This window comes from Myxine glutinosa, chromosome 2 (assembly GCF_964187855.1).
Source record: "Myxine glutinosa chromosome 2, kmMyxGlut1.1, whole genome shotgun sequence".
NCBI lineage: Eukaryota > Metazoa > Chordata > Myxini > Myxiniformes > Myxinidae > Myxine > Myxine glutinosa.
Window position 1 is genome coordinate 54,927,978 of NC_136262.1, and position 23,775 is coordinate 54,951,752.

The 23,775-nt window shown below is 41.5% G+C and overlaps 1 protein-coding gene across 1 annotated transcript in view; it reads left to right on the forward strand.

Annotated features, from left to right (window-relative positions):
* Positions 1–21,808, forward strand: part of LOC137421787 (transcription factor E2F2) — a 91,694-nt gene extending 69,886 nt beyond the window's left edge. The window contains exon 7 of the mRNA XM_068108186.2: positions 20,223–21,808. Within this exon, the coding sequence (XP_067964287.1) occupies positions 20,223–20,527 (305 nt within the window). The 3' untranslated portion in view covers positions 20,528–21,808. The remainder of the gene's footprint in view (positions 1–20,222) is intronic.
* Positions 21,809–23,775: the final 1,967 nt, after the last annotated feature.

Here is a 23,775-nt window from a genome sequence, read left to right on the forward strand (position 1 = left end):
CACAAAACTTGGTACATGTATTATACATGTGTTTACTACCTGATGAGAGGATTTTGTGAAATTATGTCAAATGTTCACTAATTAGCTAATTATGCCAATTACCAGATAAAACTTGGTTGTCCTTCAATAAATCCACAATGGCTACTCCTATAAACAAAAGCCTTCATCATTTTAAAGGAAGTGATATTCTGAATATCCTGTCCAAATTTCAGCCCAAAAGAATTATGCATTTCCCAAGTTATAACAAATTTCATGCAAAATATTATATTGAATTGAATTGAAATTTGAATTTTTCAATAATTAGGGGTACTTCTATGACCTCTAATAGCATGATTCTTGTTTATAAGACTATAAGGAAACTGTTCAGCTAAACAAACAAAAAAAAAATCACCTGTTCACCAGTACTACACCCTTAAGCACAGGAATAATCACTTTAGTTAGCTATAAACTTTAAAATATAGAGCTCTTTCTAATTACCAATTTTTGATTTGCTTGAGATATTTACAGTCGTGGGCAAAAATATTGGCACTCTTGCACTTTTTTCAAATAATGCACCATTTCTTCCAGAAAATTGTTGAAATTAAAAAATATTTTGGTATCTACATATGTATTTCTTTGGTTTGCAGTGGAACAAAACAAAAAAAAAGCTGAAATAATCCTAAATCTTAGCTTAGTCCGCACAGAAATCCTAAAATGGCCCGGACAATATTATTAGCACCTTTTAGAAGTTGTTATAAATAATTAGATTTCAAGCAGGTGATTCTCCTTTACTTTGGAAATGAACTCACCTGTGGTGAGTTGCAGGTGCCTGCAATATAAAAATCACTCATTCAACCAGTTTGAATAGTGAAAAGGAGTGATTCTGCTGTTTTGTGGCACTGTGTGTAAGCATGGAGAAAAGAAAGAAAACCAGAGAATTGTCTGAGGAGGTCAGACACAAGATTATAGCTAAGCATGGACAATCTCAAGGTTACAAGTCCATCTCCAGAGACCTTGATGTTACTGTGTCCACCATACGCAATGTTATCAGGAAATGTAAGGCTCATGGCACTGTAGCCGATCTCCCTGGATGTGGCCGCAAGAGAAAACTTGATCGAAGATTGCAGCGAAGGATTGTTTGAATGGTGGAGAAAGCACTTCGATCAACTGCCAAACAGATTCAAGCTAATCTTCAGACACAAGGTACGACAGTTTCAACTGGCACCATCCCTTGCCAACTCAATGAAAGTCGGTTCTATGGTAGGAGACCCAGGAGGACCTCACTGCTAAGAAAGCCCGACTGGAGTTTGCCAAAACACACCTGAACAAGCCGAAATCCCTCTGGGAGAATGTCCTGTGGACAGATGAGACCAAATTGGAGCTTTTTGGTAAAACACATCATCTCTATGTTTACAGAAAACAAAATGAAGCCTTCAAAGAAAAGAACACCTTCCCTACAGTCAAACATGGAGGAGGTTCAGTGAAATTTTGGGGTTGCTGAAATTTTGGGGTTGCTGTGCTGCCTTTGGCACTGGGTGCCTTGAATGTGTGCATGGCATCATGAAATCAGGAGATTACCAAGGCATTTTGGAGCGCAATGTTGAACCCAGTATCAGAAAGCTGGGTCTCCGTCGAAGGTCATGGGTCTTGCAGCAGGACAATGACCCCAAACACACTTCAAAAAGCACCCAGGAATGGTTCAAGACAAAGCGCTGGACTGTTCTGAAGTGGCCAGCAATGAGTCCAGATCTAAATCCCATTGAACACCTGTGTGGAGATCTGAAAACAGCAGTTGGGAGAATGCACCCTTCAAATCTGGGAGAACTGGAGCAGTTTGCACAAAAAGAGTGGAACAAACTTCCAGTAGAGAGGTGTAGGAAGCTCATTCATGGCTATAGGAAGCGCTTGACTGCAGTTATTTATTCCAAAGGCTCTGCTACCAAATATTAAGTCTAGGGTGTCAATAATTTTGTCAATGCCATTTCTTTTTATTTTCTGATTTAAAAGGATATATTAAGTTCTGAATCAAAAACAAAGGTTCTGCAATATTAACAGTGAAATAAAGAATTGTGGAGACCAAACACTTTTGTCAATTTCAACTTATTTTTAGAGAAAAGTGTGAGTTATTTTTAAAAAGTGCAAGGGTGCCAATATTTTCAGCCACAACTGTAGTTGTTGGCGGAATGCAGCCACAATAGGCCTTCAAAACAGTCGAAGGAGACTGGACTTTACACATTAGAAAGGAAACAATTACAAATTATTTCTACTCGTGGGGTCACCCATGGCAATCCCACAGGCATGGAGGTGTATTGTTGCGATCGGTGCAGCCGTTTTTGCGGCACCCGGGACAATAAAGTTAGGCAGGAGTCCAAACCTGAAAATGCTGGAGACCAAAGCTCAAATTGGAAAAACAATATAGTCTATTTTACTCCAGGGGGTCCCAGGATTACCCACCCAAAATTTCGTTGCGATCGGTTCAGCCATTTTTGCCGTGCCTGGGGACGGACGGACAGACAGACAGACGGAGGGACATTTGGTGAATTATAGTAAGATGTCGATATCTCTGATCTATGATGTGTTTGTTTAAGTATTGATAGTTTGAAATATTGCTAATTACTAAGATATCTTAATAACTAGCAATTTGTTAATTACTAAATAATCGTAATGATAGCACACTTGAGATATTGCATGTACTTGAGATATTGCATGTTTGATTATAATGCATTTTGGGTCACATGACTTGCCATTCTTTTGGTCATTGCTTCATTAAGTACATTTTTAATATGCAACATTTTTAGTTGAGCTAGCATATCATTGTAACCTTGTGCCCTTGCATACAAGGCTCTTTCACAATCCACATCATCAAATATATAAAGCTTATATTCAATACAATTATATAAATGAACAGGATTATAAATAATTAATTGACATTTGTGAGAAAAGTACATGCCCCGACCAGGAATCAAACCCAAGTCCTCTAGTTAACCACACCAGCGCTCTGTCATCTGAGCGGCCCTAACCAAGCATGTACACACACGTCAGTTAATTATTTATAATTCTGTTCATTTATATAATTGTGTTACTACACCACCAGTGGTGTTTATAATAGCGGACATGGATTTGTCTCCACCCCCCCCCCCCCCACCCCCCACTGGAGGAAGACCCTCTCGTGAACACGCTGTTGGAGCACCAACAGCGTGGAACACTGCACTTGTTGGCAGTAAGTGCCCCAGAAGTAGTGACAGAAGAAGATGGGCAATTCTATCTATGTGTGGGAAAATTACATGCTTGGTTGGTCTCCTAGATAGCTCAGATGGCAGAGCACTGGTATGGGTCACCAGAGGATCTGGGTTCGATTCCTGATCTGGGCATGTAATTTTCCCACATGTGTTAATTCATCATATTTAATATGTATGCAGAGGATGCACTTGAGTAGTTGCTTGCAATATGCATATATACAGTCACGTGAAAAAGTACGTACACACCATGTAAAGTTTTGACTTTTTCAACATACAGCTATTTGATCTTCATTTCAACAATATTGAAAGATAAAGGTGATATAATATAACAAATATCATGAAACATTTACATTTTGAAGACCATTGTATCATTTAAATAAACATAAATGCAAATTTCGCATGTGGAAAAAGTAAGCACACCCATACAGGCCTACATTTATCACTACTTCAAATACCTAAAATTAGAATCAGGTGCACCAGCTCAGGTGCAAATGATTAGAACATCGTTGGAGAGGATCTTGGAGGAACCTGTCTTATTTAAACCTCAGACATTTAGTTTGGTTTGCACTTTGTTGTTGAAGTGTGCGGCGTCACCATGCCTAGATCAAAAGAGCTCTCTGAGGCCTTCAGAAAGAAGGATATAGATGCCTACGAGTCTGGGAAGGGATTTAAAAAGATCTCCAAACAATTTGAAATCAATCATTCGACTGTCCGGAAGATCATCTACAAGTGGAGAAGATTCCAAACAGGCCGCCCCAGCAAGTTCAGCCCGAGAGCAGACCGCAAGATGCTGAAAGAAGTCTCTAAGAAACCCAGAATGTCATCACGGGACATACAGGTAGCTCTTGCCACTGTTGATGTCAAAGTGTACGAGTCTACCATTAGAAAGAGGCTGCACAAATTTGATCTACATGGGAGGTGTGGGGTGTGTGATTAATGTGTGTGGGGTGTGGGGTGTGTGGTTACATGGGGTGTGTGATTAATGTTAGCTCTTTCACGAGCCTCGATCTTGTATACAAAAAAAAAAGAAAAAAAAAAAAAGGTGTGCTAGGAGGAAACCTTTGCTGTCCAGAAAGAACATCAGGGCAGGACTAAAGTTTGCCAATGAACACCTAGGCAAAGACCAGCACTTCTGGAACAATGTGCTCTCGACAGATGAGTCAAAGGTAGAGCTATTTGGCCACAGTACCAGAAGACATGTTTGGCGAAAACCAAAGACAGCATTTGACCACAAGAACCTGATACCAACTGTAAAGCATGGTGGTGGAAATATTATGGTTTGGGGCAGCTTTGCTGCATCAGGGCCTGGGCAGCTCACCATCATAGAATCCACTATGAATTCTTCATTGTACCAGAGGGTGCTTGAGGATAATGTGAGGCCATCTGTCGGAAAGTTGAAGCTCAACCAAAGGTGGGCCTTGCAACATGACAATGACCTTAAACATACCAGTAAATCCACCAAGGAATGGCTGAGAAGAAAGAAATGGAGGGTCCTGGAATGGCCAAGTCAAAGCCCGGATCTAAATCCCATCGAGATGTTGTGGAGGGATTTGAAACGAGCTGTGCATGCAAGAAACCCCTCAAACATCGCACAGCTGTAAGAATTTTGCGTGGAGGAGTGGGCAAAAATTTCTCCCAGTCGATGTCAGAGACTGTTAGACAGTTATAAGAAATGCCTACTTGAGTTTGTTTCTGCCAAAGGGGGCAATACCACCTATTAGAGCCAAGGGTGTACTTAATTTTTCCACAATGCGAAATTTGCATTCATGTTTATTTAATTAAACAATGGAGTACAAAATGTAAATATTTCATGATATTTGTTATATTATATCGCCTGATATTTGTTATATTTCATGATATTTGTTATATGTTATCATGTTCATGACATTTGATATCCCCAAGGAAGTGTGCTGGGCCCTGTGCTTTTTCTGGTCTTTATCAATGATCTCTCTGACTCTCTGGAAAATCCTCTCTATCTCTTTGCTGATGACTCCACTCTCTGCCGCTCCATTCCTCTTCCCTCAGATCGGCAGTCTGCAGCCTCCTCACTCTCTGAAGACCTGGACAAAATCACAGACTGGTCAAACAAGTGGAACATGTCTTTCAATCCTGCCAAATCTCACTCTCTTACTATGTCTCTCCGAAAAGATCGACTGGACAACCCTCCCATCTACTTTCTCAACAATCCTCTCCAAGAAGTTCTGTCACTCAAGCTTTTGGGTCTCACTATCTGCCATGATCTTTCTTGGGAAAACCACATTTCCAAGCTGGCCTCCAAAGCCAGTCGCCGACTGGGCATCCTCCGTCGTGCGAAGTCCTTCCTCGGCACACTTGAGCTCCTCACCACTTACAAGGCTTTCATCCGCAGCTCAATGGAATACTGTTCTCCCCTATGGGCTGGTGCTCCTGCCTCACACCTGGCTCGGCTTCACGCTGTTGAATCCAAAGCTTTCAAAATCATTGGAATCTCCCGCGATGAAGCTATCTCTGAGGGCCTTTCACTCACTCACCGCAGGCAGGTAGGTGGTCTTTCTGTCTTCTACCGACTCCTCTCCGGCCTTGCTCCCCCAGCTCTCTCTGTGCTCTGTCCCCCAAATATTCCTACAGGTCGCACAAGATCTGCCAGCAACCCTCTGATGGTTAAACTGCCGAAATCTCGGCTCTCTGCTCACCTTCACTCTTTCATTCCTCTTTTCTCCCGCCTGTGGAACAAACTCCCACACTCCCTTCAATCCCTCTCCTCCCTCCAGGTCTTTAAAACAGCTGTTCACCACCATCTCTTATCTTCCCCCATCCATAACCTTGATCTTTTCTACCCCCACTAATTCACCCCAGATCCACATTGTTTGAAATTCCAACTTATTTCCTGGAAATCCTGGCAGTGTCCATATGTTTATACCTCCCACCCCCCCTTCACATGCCTCCCCCCCTTCACATGCATCCCCCCCTCCACATGCCCCCCCCCCAAAGCCCTCTCCCTCCCACAGATCTCTCGATGTCTCCATGTCTCTCGGTCCCTGCTCTCAAATGTTGTGTTTGTGTCCTTCCCCCTCTCTCCCCATCTTGTCTACCGCTCCCGATGTTATTTGTTTTATGTGTCTGTTTGTCTTTCTGTGTGATTAATGTTCGCTCTTTCACGAGCCTCGATCTTGTATACAAAAAAATAAAAAAAAAATAAAAAAATAAAATATTATATCGCCTTTATCTATCAATATTGTTGAAATGAAGATCAAATTGAAATATGTTGAAAAAGTCAAAACTTTACATGGGGTGTACAGTATTTACTTTTTCAGGTGACTGTATATATATATCGGTTTGTGTTTGGGTTTGGAGTGGGTTTGTGAGGAGGTGGTTGGGAGTGCCACGCTGTTTGACGAACATTGCCTTTTATGGTCAGGGTGGAAAACTCAAGTTTCCCTTGACATCATTAACCGAGGAGTTTAAGGTGGTGAGGGTGCGGGAGTTCATGATGTTGCGGGATTCAAGTGATGCAGTGGTAAAAAATGCTCTCCCAGAGAAGAAGGGAAGTCGGAAGTGGAATGCAAGAGCAGAGGTGGACGAGATGGAGGAGCGGTTGCAACAGGAGGAGGTCATGGTGATGGTACAGCATGGGAAGCATGGCTTGGGGTGGATGGAGCATGAGCGATAGGGAAAGGCATGTGTGAAAGAGAGGAGGAAGATGGTTGAGAGGGAGTTAAGAAGAAAGAAGAGGAGGGGAGATATGTGAAAGCAGTCGGTCAGGCACAGCAAGGTGCTTGGACTAAGTGGGAAGGTGTGCGGGTGAGGATATTGAAGTGGCAAGAGATTTGGAGGATGGAGCCAATATTGTTGAATTTCCTGTTGCGGGCAACGTATGATGTGCTTCCGTCACCAGTAAACTTGAGATTGTGGGGGTTGTTGCAGGAGGAGAGATGTTATTTGTGTGGAGGTGTGGGAACAGTGCAGCATGCACTAAGTGCATGCTCAGTAGCATTGGCAGCAGGAAGATACAGGTGGCGACATGATCAGGTGCTGGCGGTGGTGGTGCAGATGGTGCAACAAGAGGTGCTGAGATCGAGAGAGAGAAGAGTGGAGAAGGAGACTGATGGGGGAGAGGTGTGGTTTGTCAAAGAGGTGGAAAGAGGAGGAGGAGGTGGAAAGCAAGAGGGCTGTCAGATGCTTGTGATTGGCAGGTGGTGGCAGACCTAAAGCCACAATTGGTGTTCCCAGATGAGATCTGTGTGACAAGGTTGCGGCCTGACATTGTCATTTGGTCAAGTGCAACAAGACAGGTCATCTTAGGGGAGTTGTCGGTACCTTGGGAAGAGAACATGGAGGAGGTGCACGAGAGGAAGAGAGGAAAGTACAGTGAGCTGGAGGCAGAGTGCCGGGAGAAGGGTTGGCGTGTTTCATGTCAGCCATTTGAGGTGGGGTGTAGAGGGTATATTGGCAATTCCTTTTCTGCATTTCTTGCTAGGCTGGGAGTGTGTGGGACAGAAAGAAGGAGGATGTGTGACAAGGTGGCCCAGGTTGCCTTGAAAGGCTCATTTTGGATATGGAGGAAGTTTATGGAGGCACGTCGAATGGTGTAGGTTGGTTGTGTGTGTGTGTGTGTGTGTGTGTGTTTTTTTTTTTTGTTGTTACCATTATTACTTCTTATTTTGTGTATATGAGTGAGTGGGTGAGGGTGTGTGTTTTTGCATGAATTAATTTTTGCATGAGTGTGTGTTTTTGTGTGTTGAGTGATGTATGATGTAAGTGTAGGTGGTTGTTTGGTTGGTGTTCTGTATGTATGTGTGTATGGGTGTGTATGTGTGTGTATGAATGATCTGGTGTGTTTTGTTGGTGAATGGTGAAGGGTATAAAGGTGGGTGTTTGAGTGTTCCACCATGTTTGTTTGGTGCTGTGGATTCTGGATGTGGAGGTGTTGTTGTTGTTGTTGTTGTTCGCACTGGCTGGGGGTGGGGGCATGTACGCATCCAGATGCAGTTGCTGCATGTGGATGTGTACGTGCCCCTGCTGGCCCACCTTAGCTGACCGTATCGAGGTTGAAGGGCCGAAACCGGATGATGCTGAGGACCTCGACTGAGGACCCGGTCAGTGCGGCACACTTGTGACCAGGTGTGTTTTGAACATATATATATATATATATATATATATATATATATATATATATATATATATATATATATATATATATATATACATATATATACACAAAGAATTAAGTTAAGCACCCCCCCCGTTTTTTTACAACCTCGCACATTACAAGTTTGTTGTCGTCAAAACAGTGTAATATACCCATGATATTGCTATATTTTCTGGAGAAGTGATATTATGGTCACATAAAAACATAACAATCATGCCGTTTTCAATATTTTATTCTGAATAATTTAAGGTGAAATTTTTTGGGAATTTTAGGCATATTTGCACCTCAATTTAAGTATGGAGCTATAGGTCCATCACAGACAGTGTGGATGACGTTTATGTTTTCTAACGTACAGTCATTGTTCTGAGAAGACCTCTAGCGATCTTTGCGTCAATAACGTGTGTAGGACCCACGTGATCGGATCACTGACTCAACCCTACGTCTCATAGACCCTGTGTATCTGCATTTCATCAATGGATAATTGCTAATGTCATACCAATCATTATTTGATCTCACATACCTTAGAATATATGCCAATGTATACATATACACAAAGAATATATATTAGGGGGTGCTTACCTTAATTCGTTGTGTAGGGGTGGTTAACTTAATTCTTTGTGTATATATATATATATATATATATATATATATATATATATACATACATACATATATATATATATATATATATATATATATATATATATATATATATATATATATATATATATATATATATATATATATATACATATATATATATATACCTCTACACCTCACAATATATATATATATATATATAATATATATATATATATTATATATATATATATATATATACATCTGTAGATCTGCAATGCATATATATTTTGTAGTCCATTGTATAATTTAAATAAACATAAATGCAAATTTCACATGTGGAAAAAGTAAGTACACCCCAACATTTATCACTACTTCAAATACCTAAAATTAGAATCAGGTGCACCAGCTCAGGTGCAAATGATTAGAACATCGTTAGAGAGGATCTTGGAGGAACCTGTCTTATTTAAACCTCAGACATTTAGTTTGGTTTGCACTTTGTTGTTGAAGTGTGCGGCGTCACCATGCCTAGATCAAAAGAGCTCTCTGAGGCCTTCAGAAAGAAGGATATAGATGCCTACGAGTCTGGGAAGGCATTTAAAAAGATCTCCAAACAATTTGAAATCAATCATTCGACTGTCCGGAAGATCATCTACAAGTGGAGAAGATTCCAAACAACTGCCAACTTGTTCAGGCCAGGCCGCCCCAGCAAGTTCAGCCCGAGAGTAGACCGCAAAATGCTGAAAGAAGTCTCTAAGAACCCCAGAATGTCATCACGGGACCTACAGGTAGCTCTTGCCACTGTTGATGTCAAAGTGTACGAGTCTACCATTAGAAAGAGGCTGCACAAATTTGATCTGCATGGGAGGTGTGCCAGGAGGAAACCTTTGATGTCCAGAAAGAACATCAGGGCAAGACTAAAGTTTGCCAATGAACACCTTGGCAAAGACCAGCACTTCTGGAACAATGTGCTCCGGACAGATGAGTCAAAGGTAGAGCTATTTGGCCACAGTACCAGAAGACATGTTTGGCGAAAACCAAAGACAGCATTTGACCACAAGAACCTGATACCAACTGTAAAGCATGGTGGTGGAAATATTATGGTTTGGGGCAGCTTTGCTGCATTAGGGCCTGGGCAGCTCACCATCATAGAATCCACTACGAATTCTTCATTGTACCAGAGGGTGCATGAGGATAATGTGAGGCCATCTGTCGAAAAGTTGAAGCTCAACCGAAGGTGGACCTTACAACATGACAATGACCCTAAACATACCAGTAAATCCACCCAAGGAATGGCTGAAAAGAAAGAAATGGAGGGTTCTGGAATGGCCAAGTCAAAGCCCGGATCTAAATCCCATCGAGATGTTGTGGGGGGATTTGAAACGAGCTGTGCATGCAAGAAACCCCTCAAACATCGCACAGCTGAAATAATTCTGCATGGAGGAGTGGGCAAAAATTTCTCGCAGTCGATGTCAGAGACTGGTAGACAGTTACAAGAAACGCCTACTTGAGTTTCTTTCTGCCAAAGGGGGCAATACCACCTATTAGAGCCAAGGGTGTACTTACTTTTCCCACATGCGAAATTTGCATTTATGTTTATTTAAATTATACAATGGACTCCAAAATGTAAATGTTTCATGATATTTGTTATATTATATCACCTTTATCTATCAATATTGTTGAAATGAAGATCAAATAGCTGTATGTTGAAATATGTTGAAAAAGTCAAAACTTTACATGGGGTGTACTTACTTTTTCACGTGACTGTATGTAATGCGTAGATCTGTAATGTAATAATCCGCTACATATGTAAAGCGTAGATCTGTAATGTAATAATGCGCTACATATTTAATGCGTCGCTCTGTAATGTAATAATGTGCTACATATGTAATGTGTAGATCTGTAATGTAATAATGCGCTACATATGTAATGCGTAGATCTGAAATGTAATAATGCGCTACATATGTAATGTGTAGATCTGTAATGTAATAATGCACTACATATTTAATGTGTAGCTCTGTAATGTAATAATGTGCTACATATGTAATGTGTAGATCTGTAATGTAATAATGCGCAACATATGTAATGCGTAGATCTGTAATGTAATAATGCGCTACATATGTAATGCGTAGATCTGTAATGTAATAATGCGCTACATATGTAATGTGTAGATATGTAATTTAAGCTCTGCAATGTAATAATGCTCTACATATGTAATGTGTAGCTCTGTAATGTAATAATGCACTGCATATGTAATGCGTAGATCTGTAGTTTAATAATGCGCTACATATGTAATGCGTAGATCTGTAATGTAATAACGTGCTACATATATAATGCGTAGATCTGTAATGTAATAATGCGCTACATATGTAATGCGTAGATCTGTAATTTAATAATGCGCTACATATGTAATGCGTAGATCTGTAATGTAATTATGCGCTACATATGTAATGCGTAGATCTGTAATGTAATAATGCGCTACATATGTAATGCGTAGATCTGTAATGTAATAAATCGCTACATATGTAATGCGTAGATCTGTAATGTAATAATGCGCTACATATGTAATTTCGTAGATCTACAATGTAATAATGCGCTACACGTGTAATGCGTAGATCTGTAATGTAATAATGCACTACATATGTAATGCGTAGATCTGTAATGTAATAATGCGCTACATATGTAATGCGTAGATCTGTAATGTAATAATGCGCTACATATGTAGTGCGTAGATCTGTAATGTAATAATGTGTTACATATGTAATGCGTAGATCTGTAATGTAATAATGCGCTACATATGTAATGCGTAGATCTGTAATGTAATAATGCGCTACATATGTAATGCGTAGATCTGTAATTTAAGCTCTGCAATGTAATAATGCGCTACATATGTAATGTGTAGCTCTGCAATGTAATAATGCGCTACATATGTAATGCGTAGATCTGTAATGTAATAATGCGCGACATATGTAATGCGCAGATCTGTAATTTAATAATGCGCTACATATGTAATGCGTAGATCTGCAATGTAATAATGCGCTACATATGTAATTACGTAGATCTGTTATGTAATAATGCGCTACATGTGTAATTTGGTAGATCTGTTATGTAATAATGCGCTACACGTGTAATGCGTAGATCTGTAATGTAATAATGCGCTACATATGTAATGCGTAGATCTGTAATGTGATAATGCGCTACGCTACATATGTAATGCGTAGATCTGTAATGTAATAATGCGATACATATGTAATGCGTAGATCTGTTATGTAATAATGCGCTACACGTGTAATGCGTAGATCTGTAATGTAATAATGCACTACATATGGAATGCGTAGATCTGCAATGTAATAATGCGCTACATATGTAATGCGTAGATCTGTAATGTGATAATGCGCTACGCTACATATGTAATGCGTAGATCTGTAATGTAATAATGCGATACATATGTAATGCATAGATCTGTAATGTAATAATGTGCTACATATGTAATGCATAGATCTGTAATGTAATAATGTGCTACATATGTAATGCATAGATTTGTAATGTAATAATGCGCCACATATGTAAAGCGTAGATCTGTAATGTAATAATGCGCTACATATGTAATGTGTCAATCTGTAATGTAATAATGCGCTACATATTTAATGCGCAGCTCTTTAATGTAATAATGCGCTTCATATGTAATGCGTAGATCTGCAATGTAATAATGCGCTACATATGTAATGCGTAGATCTGTAATGTCATAATGCGCTACATATGTAATGTGTAGCTCTGTAATGTAATAATGTGCTGCATAAGTAATGAGTAGCTCTGTAATGTCATAATGCGCCACATATGTAATGCGTAGATCTGTAATGTAATAATGTGCTGCACATGTAATGTGTAGATCTGTAATGTAATAATGCGCTACATACAGTCATGTGAAAAAGTAAGTACACCCCATGTAAAGTTTTGACTTTTTCAACATATTACAACATACAGCTATTTGATCTTCATTTCAACAATATTGATAGATAAAGGTGATATAATATAACAAATATTATGAAACATTTACATTTTGTAGTCCATTGTATAATTTAAATAAACATAAATGCAAATTTCACATGTGGAAAAAGTAAGTACACCCCAACATTTATCACTACTTCAAATACCTAAAATTAGAATCAGGTGCACCAGCTCAGGTGCAAATGATTAGAACATCGTTAGAGAGGATCTCGGAGGAACCTGTCTTATTTAAACCTCAGACATTTAGTTTGGTTTGCACTTTGTTGTTGAAGTGTGCGGCGTCACCATGCCGAGATCAAAAGAGCTCTCTGAGGCCTTCAGAAAGAAGGATATAGATGCCTACGAGTCTGGGAAGAGATTTAAAAAGATCTCCAAACAATTTGAAATCAATCATTCGACTGTCCGGAAGATCATCTACAAGTGGAGAAGATTCCAAACAACTGCCAACTTGTTCAGGCCAGGCCGCCCCAGCAAGTTCAGCCCGAGAGCAGACCGCAAGATGCTGAAAGAAGTCTCTCAGAACCCGAGAATGTCATCACGGGACCTTCAGGTAGCTCTTGCCACTGTTGATGTCAAAGTGCACCAGTCTACCATTAGAAAGAGGCTGCACAAATTTGATCTGCATGGGAGGTGTGCCAGGAGGAAACCTTTGATGTCCAGAAAGAACATCAGGGCAAGACTAAAGTTTACCAATGAACACCTAGGCAAAGACCAGCACTTCTGGAACAATGTGCTCCGGACAGATGGGTCAAAGGTAGAGCTATTTGGCCACAGTACCAGAAGACATGTTTGGCGAAAACCAAAGACAGCATTTGACCACAAGAACCTGATACCAACTGTGAAGCATGGTGGTGGAAATATTATGGTTTGGGGCAGCTTTGCTGCATCAGGGCCTGGGCAGCTCACCATCATAGAATCCACTACGAATTCTTCATTGTACCAGAGGGTGCATGAGGATAATGTGAGGCCATCTGTCAAAAAGTTGAAGCTCAACCGAAGGTGGACCTTACAACATGACAATGACCCTAAACATACCAGTAAATCCACCAAGGAATGGCTGAAAAGAAAAAAAAGGAGGGTTCTGGAGTGGCCAAGTCAAAGCCCGGATCTAAATCCCATCGAGATGTTGTGGGGGGATTTGAAACGAGCTGTGCATGCAAGAAACCCCTCAAACATTGCACAGCTGAAAGAATTCTGCATGGAGGAGTGGGCAAAAATTTCTCCTTGTCGATGTCAGAGACTGGTAGACAGTTATAAGAAACGCCTACTTGAGGTTGTTTCTGCCAAAGGGGGCAATACCACCTATTAGAGCCAAGGGTGAACTTGCTTTTTCCACATGCTAAATTTGCATTTATGTTTATTTAAATTATACAATGGACGACAAAATGTAAATGTTTCATGATATTTGTTATATTATGTCACCTTTATCTATCAATATTGTTGAAATGAAGATCAAATAGCTGCATGTTAAAATATGTTGAAAAAGTCTGAACTTTACATGGGGTGTACTTACTTTTTCACGTGACTGTATGTAATGCGTAGATCTGTAATTTATGCTCTGCAATGCAATAATGCGCTACATATGTAATGTGTAGATCTGTAATGTAATAAAGCGCTACATTACATATGTAATGCGTAGATTTGGAATGTAATAATGCGCTACATATGTAAAGCATAGATCTGTTTTGTAATTATGCGCTTCATATGTAGCCTGGTGTTGGCTTAGCGGCTAGGGTGCCAGCTTAGGATCCTGGGATCCTGGGTTTGAATCCCGGTCGATCGCTGAATTAACGCCAGGGGGGTTGACTCAGCCTGTCATCCTTCCGAGGTCGGCTAATTGAGTACCAGCTCACTGGTAATGCCCTGTTTGTCGTAAAAGGCGACAAACAGGGTTGGCGGCAGGAAGGGCATCCGGCCATAAAACATTGCTTCAAAAAGGGGACCAACAAAAACAATAACAACCACGGTGCCTGAAAAAGGCCAACCCCCGCTTTGCGGGGAAAAATGGCCTCTAAAGGTGTTTTTTTTTTTGTTTTTTTTAAAATATGTAATGCGTAGATCTGTAATGTAATAATGCGCTACATATGTAATGCGTAGATCTGTAATGTAATTATGCACTACATATGTAATGCATAGATCTGTAATGTAATAAAGCGCTACATATGTAATGCGTAGACCTGTAATGTAATAATGCGCTACATATGTAATGTGAAGATCTGTAATGTAATAATGCGATACATATGTAACGCGTAGATCTGTAATGTAATAATGCTCTGCATATGTAATGTGAAGGTCTGTAATGTAATAATGCGCGACATATGTAATGCGTAGATCTGCAATTTAAGTTCTGCAATGCAATAATGCGCTACATATGTAATGTGTAGCTCTGTAATATAATAATGCGCTACATATGTAATGTGAAGATCTGTAATGTAATAATGCGCTACATATGTAATGCGTAGATCTATAATGTAATAATGCGCTTCATATGTAATGCGTAGATCTGTAATGTAATAATGCGCTACATGTGTAATGCTTAGATCTGTAATGTAATAATGCGCTCCATATGTAATGCGTAGATCTGTAATGTAATAATGCGCTACGCTACATATGTAATGCGTAGATCTGTAATGTAATAATGCGATACATATGTAATGCGTAGATCTGTAATCTAATAATGCTCTGCATATGTAATGTGTAGATCTGTAATGTAATAATGCGCTACATAAGTAATGCGTAGCTCTGTAATGTAATAATGCGCCACATATGTAATGCGTAGATCTGTAATGTAATAATGTTCTGCATATGTAATGTGTAGATCTGTAATGTAGTAATGCGCTGCATATGTAATGCATAGATCTGTAGTTTAAGCTCTGCAATGCAATAATGCGCTACATATGTAATGTGTAGCTCTGTAATGTAATAATGCGCTACATATGTCATGCGTAGATCTGTAATGTAATAATGCGCTACATATGTAATGCGTAGATCTGTAATTTAATAATGCGCTACATATGTAATGTGTAGATCTGTAATGTAATAAAGCACTTCATATGTAATGCGTAGATCTGGAATGTAATAATGCGCTACATATGTAATGCATAGATCTGTAATGTAATTATGCGCTACATATGTAATGCGTAGATCTGTAATGTAATAATGCACTCCATATGTAATGCATATTGCCTCAAAAAGGGAACCATGACAATTACAAGTACATATGGGCAGGGTACAGCCCGAAGTGGAGATCGGTTTCTGAGGTTTGGGACATGGAATGTAGGGACAATGACAGGGAGATCAGGAGAAGTGGTGGAAGTATTGGTCAGAAGAAGAGTGCACATATGTTGTGTGCAAGAGACGAGATGGAAGGGAAGTGGTGTGAGAATGGTGAAGGGTAGGCAGGGACAGAAATACAAGTTTGTGTGGCAAGGGTGCCTGGAAGGCGTGAATGGTGTTGGTGTCCTGTTTTCTGAGGAGTTTGTAGACAGTGTGGTGAGTGTGATGAGAGTGAGTGATAGGTTGATGATGGTGAAAATGATGATTGGAAAGCTCTTGGTGAACGTCATCTCGGGATATGCTCCGCAGGTTGGTCGAAGCGATGAAGAGAAGGACAAGTTCTGGTGTGCGATAGAGAAGCTGATGGAAAACGTGAAAGATGAGGAAGCTGTTGTGGTAGGAGGAGACCTAAATGGACATGTGGGAAGGAGTATGGATGGTTTTGACGGAGTTCATGGGGGTTACGGATATGGTGTGAGAAATGGAGAAGGTGAAAGGATTTTGGAGTTTGCTGATGGAGCTGATTTGTTGATTTGTAATACTCAGTTCCAGAAAGAGGATACTAAGCTTGTTACATACACGTCAGGTGGGTCGACGACAACCGTTGACTACCTGATGGTGCGTAGGCGAGATAGGGAGCACCTCCGGGACACAAAGGTGATCCCGGGGGAGGAGGCTGTTTCACAGCACCACTTGGTTGTCTGCGACGTAAGGGTGAAAGGTGCAAGGAGAGCTCGGCGGGTGAAGTACCAACCGAGAATGAAGATGTGGAGGTTGAAAGAGGTGACAGTAAGGGAGGCATTAAAAGAGAGGCTGAGTAGGGTCGAGGATGATGTGGTTGAGCTTGAAAGTGGTTGGATGTCGATGAAAGCTAATCTGTTGGGAGCCGTTGGTGAGGTATGTGGATGGACAAAAGGACCACCGAGGCACTCGGAAACATGGTGGTGGGATGATGAAGTTGGAAAGAGGATTGACGAGAAGAGGAAGAAGTTCAAGGAGTGGCAGAAGGCGAAGGTTACGGGAGCAGAAACAGCAGAGCATGAAAGTTATAAGGCAGCCAGGAAGGCTGCAAAGAAAGAGGTAGCAAAGGCGCAGGAGGCATGTAGGAAAATGTTCGGAGAACGCTTGGATTCGGAAGAGGGTCAGAAAGCAGTATTCAGGATTGCAAAGCAGATAGCTAAAGAGAGGTGTGATGTGATTGGGGTGAGTTGCTTGAAGGATGAAGTGGGACAAATCGTTGTCGACCCAGATGGAATTAAAGGAAGATGGAAAAGATATATGGAAATGTTGTTGAATACAGAGAATGAATGGGATGGCAACATAGAGAGTAAACCAGTTTTAGGACCGGCAGAGAAGATAACTGAGAAGGAAGTTGAGGAAGCGATAAAAGCAATGAAGGGTAGAAAAGCGGGAGGACCGACGGGAGTTGTGGGAGATATGTTGAAGGCAGCAGGAAGTTGGGGTGTGAAGAGAATGACAGAGATCTGTAATCTGGTGGTGAAAGAACGCCGCATTCCAGTGGATTGGGAACTGAGTACCCTCGTCCCTCTATACAAGGGGAAAGGTGACCCTCTGGAGTGTGGCTCGTACCGAGCGATAAAGTTATTGGAGCATGGAATGAAGGTATTGGAAAGGGTGTTGGAGAGGAGGATAAGGAAGAAAGTGAAGATCGACGAAATGCAGTTTGGATTCATGCCAGGAAGAGGAACGACAGACGCGCTTTTCATTGTGAGGCAGTTGCAGGAGAAGTACATGGAGAAGAGGAAGAAGTTGTTTCTTGGGTTTGTTGATCTGGAGAAAGCATTCGATAGGGTACCACGCAAAGTATTGACATGGGCATTGAGGAAGTTAGGAGTGGAGGAATGGTTGATCAGAGTAGTGATGGCAATGTACAAAAGAGTGCGCACAGCTGTAGGGACGAAGGACGGGAACAGTGGTGAGTTTGAGGTGAAGGTGGGAGTGTATCAGGGGTCGGTACTAAGTCCACTACTATTTGTAGCTGTGATGGAGGTGCTGGCTCAGAACGTAAAGGAGGGTTTACCGTGGGAGTTGTTGTATGCAGATGATCTGGTGTTGATTGCGGAAAGTATGGATGGACTGAAGGAAAAGATGAACACGTGGAAGGAATGTATGGAGACAAAGGTCTGAAGGTGAATATCGGAAAGACGAAGGTGATGGCAAGTGGTAAAGCATGTGGTGAGGTGGAAAGAACTGGGTTCGTGGCCCTGTGCTGTGTGTAGGAAGGGTGTCGGAGTGAACTCCATTCAATATACAATGTGCGCTGAGTGGGTTCATCAAAAATGTAGTGGTTTGAGAGGGTCATTAACCAGTGTGGCAGCTACATTCAAATGTAAGGTGTGCACAGAGGGAGCTGCAGATGGAGGAAATGTTGAGTTGGATCTGGGAGACGGCGTGAAGCTGGAAGGTGTGAAAACATTTTGCTACCTCGGAGACATGCTGAATGGAGCAGGTGGATCAGAGTCGGCAACGGTTGCTCGAGTGAGATGTTCATGGAAGAAGTTTCGGGAACTGAGTGGCGTGCTGATGATGAGGGGAGTGTCGTTGAAGCTGAAGGGAAAGGTGTATGCTGCATGTGTGAGAAGTGTTATGATTTATGGGAGCGAGACATGGGTAATGAACGTAGAGCAGCAATGAAGGTTGGAAAGGGTGGAAATGCGAATGGTTCGACGGATGTGCGGAGTATCGTTGAGAGAGAGGAAGACAAATGATGAATTGCGAAAGATGATTGGAATAGAGCCTGTGATTGATGCTGTGAAGAGGAACAGGTTGAGATGGTTTGGTCATGTGTTGAGGAAGGATGAAAGTGACTGGTTGAGAAGAGTGGTGGAAATGAATGTAGAAGGAAGCAGAGGACGGGGAAGACCGAGAAAGACTTGGCTAAAGATCGTGGAAGAAGAAATGCGGGCAAGGGGGTTAACAAGGAGAGATGCAGAAAATAGGGCTAAATGGAGAAGATTGTCATGGGGACCGCAAGGCTAACCCCCGCTCTAGCAGGGAAAATGGCCTTTAAAATGCATGTTGTTTTGTTGTTGTATATGTCATGCATAGATCTGTAATGTAATAAAGCGCTACATATGTAATGCGTAGATCTGTAATGTAATAATGCGCTACATATGTAATGCGTAGACCTGGTGTTGGGCTAGCGGCTAGGGTGCCGGCTTAGGATCCTAGGATCCTGGGTTTGAATCCCGGTCGATCGCTGAATTAACGCCAGGGGGGTTGACTCAGCCTGTCATCCTTCCGAGGTCGGCTAATTGAGTACCAGTTCACTGGTAATTCCCTGTTTGTCGTTAAAGGCGGCAAAAAGGGTTGGCGTCAGGAAGGGCATCCGGCCGTAAAACATTGCTTCAAAAAGGGGACCTAAAAAAGAACAACAACCACGGTTCCCGAAAAAGGCCAACCCCCGCTTTGCGGGGAAAAATGGCCTCTAAAGGTGGTTATTTTTTTCATTATATATATGTAATGCGTAGATCTGTTATGTAAAAATGCGCTACATATGTAATGCGTAGATCTGTAATGTAATAATGCGCTACATGTGTAATGCTTAGATCTGTAATGTAATTATGCGCTACATATGTAATGCGTAGATCTGTAATGTAATAATGCGCTTCATATGTAATGCATAGATCTGTAATGTAATAAAGCGCTACATATGTAATGCGTAGATCTGTAATGTAATAATGCACTACATATGTAATGCATAGATCTGTAATGTAATAATGCGCTACATATGTAATGCGTAGATCTGTAATGTAATAATGCGCTATGCTGCATATGTAATGCGTAGATCTGTAATGTAATAATGCGATACATATGTAATGCGTAGATCTGTAATGTAATAATGCGCTACATATGTAATGCGTAGATCTGTAAAGTAATAATGCGCTACATATGTAATGTGTAGATCTGTAATGTAATAATGTGCTGCATATGTAATGTGTAGATCTGTAATGTAATAATGCACTACATATGTAATGTGTGCCTGCATGCAGATGGTGTACGGCGGGATCTGCGTGCAGCGTTCATTGGGTGTGAGCCTGGAGAAATCTCACCTTTGAGTTCACCCATGGGGTCTTCACCTCTGCCCTCATCACCTCTGCCCTCCTCACCACTACACTCTCCACCACAGCACATTTCACCCTCAAGATCTCCCCTACCAACATCGTCCCTGCAATGTTCACCAGGCGGCCTCTTTTCTTTCTCTCCACCACTGGTGCAAGATTACCTTTGGGGCCTTGATGCTGGAGAGGGTATAAGTGACCTTTTTAATGATCTAGAAAACGTCATCGGCTTATAAAGATTTTTAAAGGCTATTTTCAATGTCGTGTGCGTTAATACTCATTGAAGCAAATAATTTTGAGCTCTTATGAACCAAAACCAAATGATCACACACCGTCCACATCCACCTACGCATTGGACTAATGGTTCGGTAAGCTTGCTTGCTACAATCTGAACGAGCTTAAGCTAATTTGGTGGTAGCATCACATTATCCGTGGTGGCAGGTATAACTTTGGGAATGATAGGTGTTTAATAACCCTTCCCATGGTGATCTGATTTATTTCCCAGCTTACCACATGTAAACGAGACCATTTTTTTAACCATTGTAGGCCGGCACATCGGTTTATCCCAGCAGATTTTTCGCAGGAGTGCTGAGGATATGTGAACGTGGGAGAGTTTGTTCTAAAGAAAGTGAGTTGTTTGACCGAGTTTTGAATTTGACCGTTTGTTGACTGCCATGCCATGTTCGGTAGTTATGCACTGTGCACTGGCCAGTACGCCTAGCTTTCTGGAGGCCCGCGAGCCCAGGTGTCGCCACTCAAATGCAGACATGAATGTGTGCTTTGCCTGTTTACCTCGCATGCCCTTTGGCAGATGAGGACCGAGTGGGGGTGAATTCCTCTGAATAAGTGCTAACCCTGACCTTTGGCCTAACCTGTAATATCCTGAGACTGTCTGACTGCCTTCTTTTGCAAGCTTTGCAGTCTTTTGCGAGTGTTGGGCTGACCGATGATTGGTCACTGCATCTTCCATTTCCACGGGTCACCTGGATAGCGAAATATGTGGTAGTCAAAGTGACGGTCACCTCGATGACGAAAAACAATGCTGAATTAAGGGCTCGATTCCGATTTGGAATTCAGAAATGTTTGGGCTTTTTGTGTTCGCCTTGTTAACGTCACAATTTACACTTTCACTGGTAAAGGTTGGATAGGATGGATAGGTTTTCTAGCACGAATTTCACATTTTTCTAGCACGAATTTCACGTTTTTCTTGCAATAGATTGAAAGTTGTTAAATGTCGCAATTTCCCATCGGAAAGAATGAATAAGTCTTGAGATTGTACATAATTGAATTGCGTGGAAAGTTTCAAAGTTTTGTATTTATGAATGTCATTCTGAAACTTCAAAATAGTTGATGGAGCACCCTAGTTTTTTGGTGTGGATTCCAAAGTTTAATTGCAAAGCTTTTTTTTTTGGTTGTTGTGTTTATTTGTTTGTTTGTTTTTATTTGCTTGTGAACTTTGAGGGATTTGTACATTGTACCTTGTATGTGTTAATAAACTGAGTTTCCCTTCTGCTCAACACCTGTGTAATGAGTTGTCGGTATGTCAGTGCTCAAAATTGTATCAACTGTGCGTAAATCTTTGAATGGGCTGCCAGGTAACCTTGAGGTGTGCAAACTCTGGCAGCACTGGTCGATGATAGACAGGCGATGTCCTTTGTGAAGAATCGGTGAGTTATTGGCGCCACCCAAAACAAATTACAAATTCCTGCACCTCCAGTCGAGTAGACTGCGACGGACTGGTGACCACATTGGTTTGAGATGAGAAACATTTCTTAACAGGTTAAACCCACTGCACATCTTTGGAGTGTGAGCCTCTAACCCCAAATAAATATGTATTTTTATTGTTGGTAAAATTTTGAGCAAACTTTTAAAATCTACCCTGATGCACTGGAGTCAATAATTATGGGCGATTCTGGATTGAGCTTTGTAGATTTATACCATCTCGTCTGCAGTTATCATACTCATCCTCTCACCGCTGGGACACGGTATCCTGTATGAGGCAGTTACCTTCAAAGAGTTTGCCTTATCGAAATCCGACCGAAGGCAACCTCAGATCATTCCACAAAGCCCTGAACAAGTGTGTCCACTCCCAGGAAACCCAGAAAACAACATCTGTACAACTTCAAGGCTGAGTTCTCAAGCCTGTCCTCTTCATCCAAGACTTAGTGGTGTCTTGTCAAGTCGGTATCTGGTGTATGCTTCCCCCTCCACCCCTTCCCTCACTTCAAATGGCATCACAGCTGACTGCTCGTGAGAAGGCCGAATGCCCAATTCTGTATTTGCTTGCAAACTTTGTGTACCCAAACCCCTCACTCTCTATGTACTGACCCTACCATCTTGTATCCAGCTGCTTCTAGATACTCTTTCTCATCTGAGAAGGTGGAGAGGTTTCTGGCAAACCTAAACTCGGATTCTCTGACAGGCCCAGATGGCATCAGTGCATGTGTCCTACAACCCTGCTCTGCTGCGCTTACCCATCCTCTTTCTGCTCTGTTCTCTCTGGGTCAGTTTCTGTCTGCTTGGAATGAAACGGAAAACCAAATACTGCATTGGAGTCATCAGAAGGAACCAGAAGAAGTAAAGAGTAAAGATGGAGTCGTCAGGAGGAACCTGGATTCAGGATTCAGGTTTCAGCTGCTACTCCTTGACCCTCAAACCCATCCAGGTGCAGCCAAGTTAGCCTTCCAGAAAAATTTCTGCAAGAATCCACTTCTCCATAGACAGATAGATAAAGAAAGAGAGAAATAAAAAGAAGGAGGAATTAGAAGGAATAGAGAGAAATATGAAAAAGTAGAAAGAAATGTGAAAGGAACATAGATGTTGGGAAGAACCCGAATAGATAGATTTCAGCATTTCTTCCTCAGGCAAAAACGCAGCAACAGTTACAAGCGACCAAAGGTCCATCAGCAGGGAAGCAGAATCCATACAGCATCAGGATATGGTACAATCCGAATGAAACGGAAAACAAAATACTGCATTGAAGTCATCAGAAGGAACCAGAAGAAGTAAAGAGCAAAGAAGTTAGCCAACATCACTAATACACAAACATGGTGCAAAAACGTATCCTCTTAACTACAGGTGGCGGATGAGTTAGTTTGGCGCATGTGTTTGTTTGGCGCTTGTGTTTGTTTGGTGCATGTGCTTGTTTGGTGCATGTTTGTTTGGCAGATGTGTTTGTTTGGCGGATGTGTTTGTTTGGCGGATGTGTTAGTTTGGCGCATGTGTTAGTTTGGCGGATGTGTTAGTTTGGCGGATGTGTTTGTTTGGCGGATGTGTTTGTTTGACGCATGTGTTTGTTTGGCGGATGTGTTTGTTTGGCACATGTGTTAGTTTGGCGCATGTGTTTGATTGGCGGATGTGTTAGTTTGGCGGATGTGTTAGTTTGGCGGATGTGCTTGTTTGGCGGATGTGCTTGTTTGGCGGATGTGCTTGTTTGGCGGATGTGTTTGTTTGGCGGATGTGTTTGTTTGGCGGATGTGTTAGT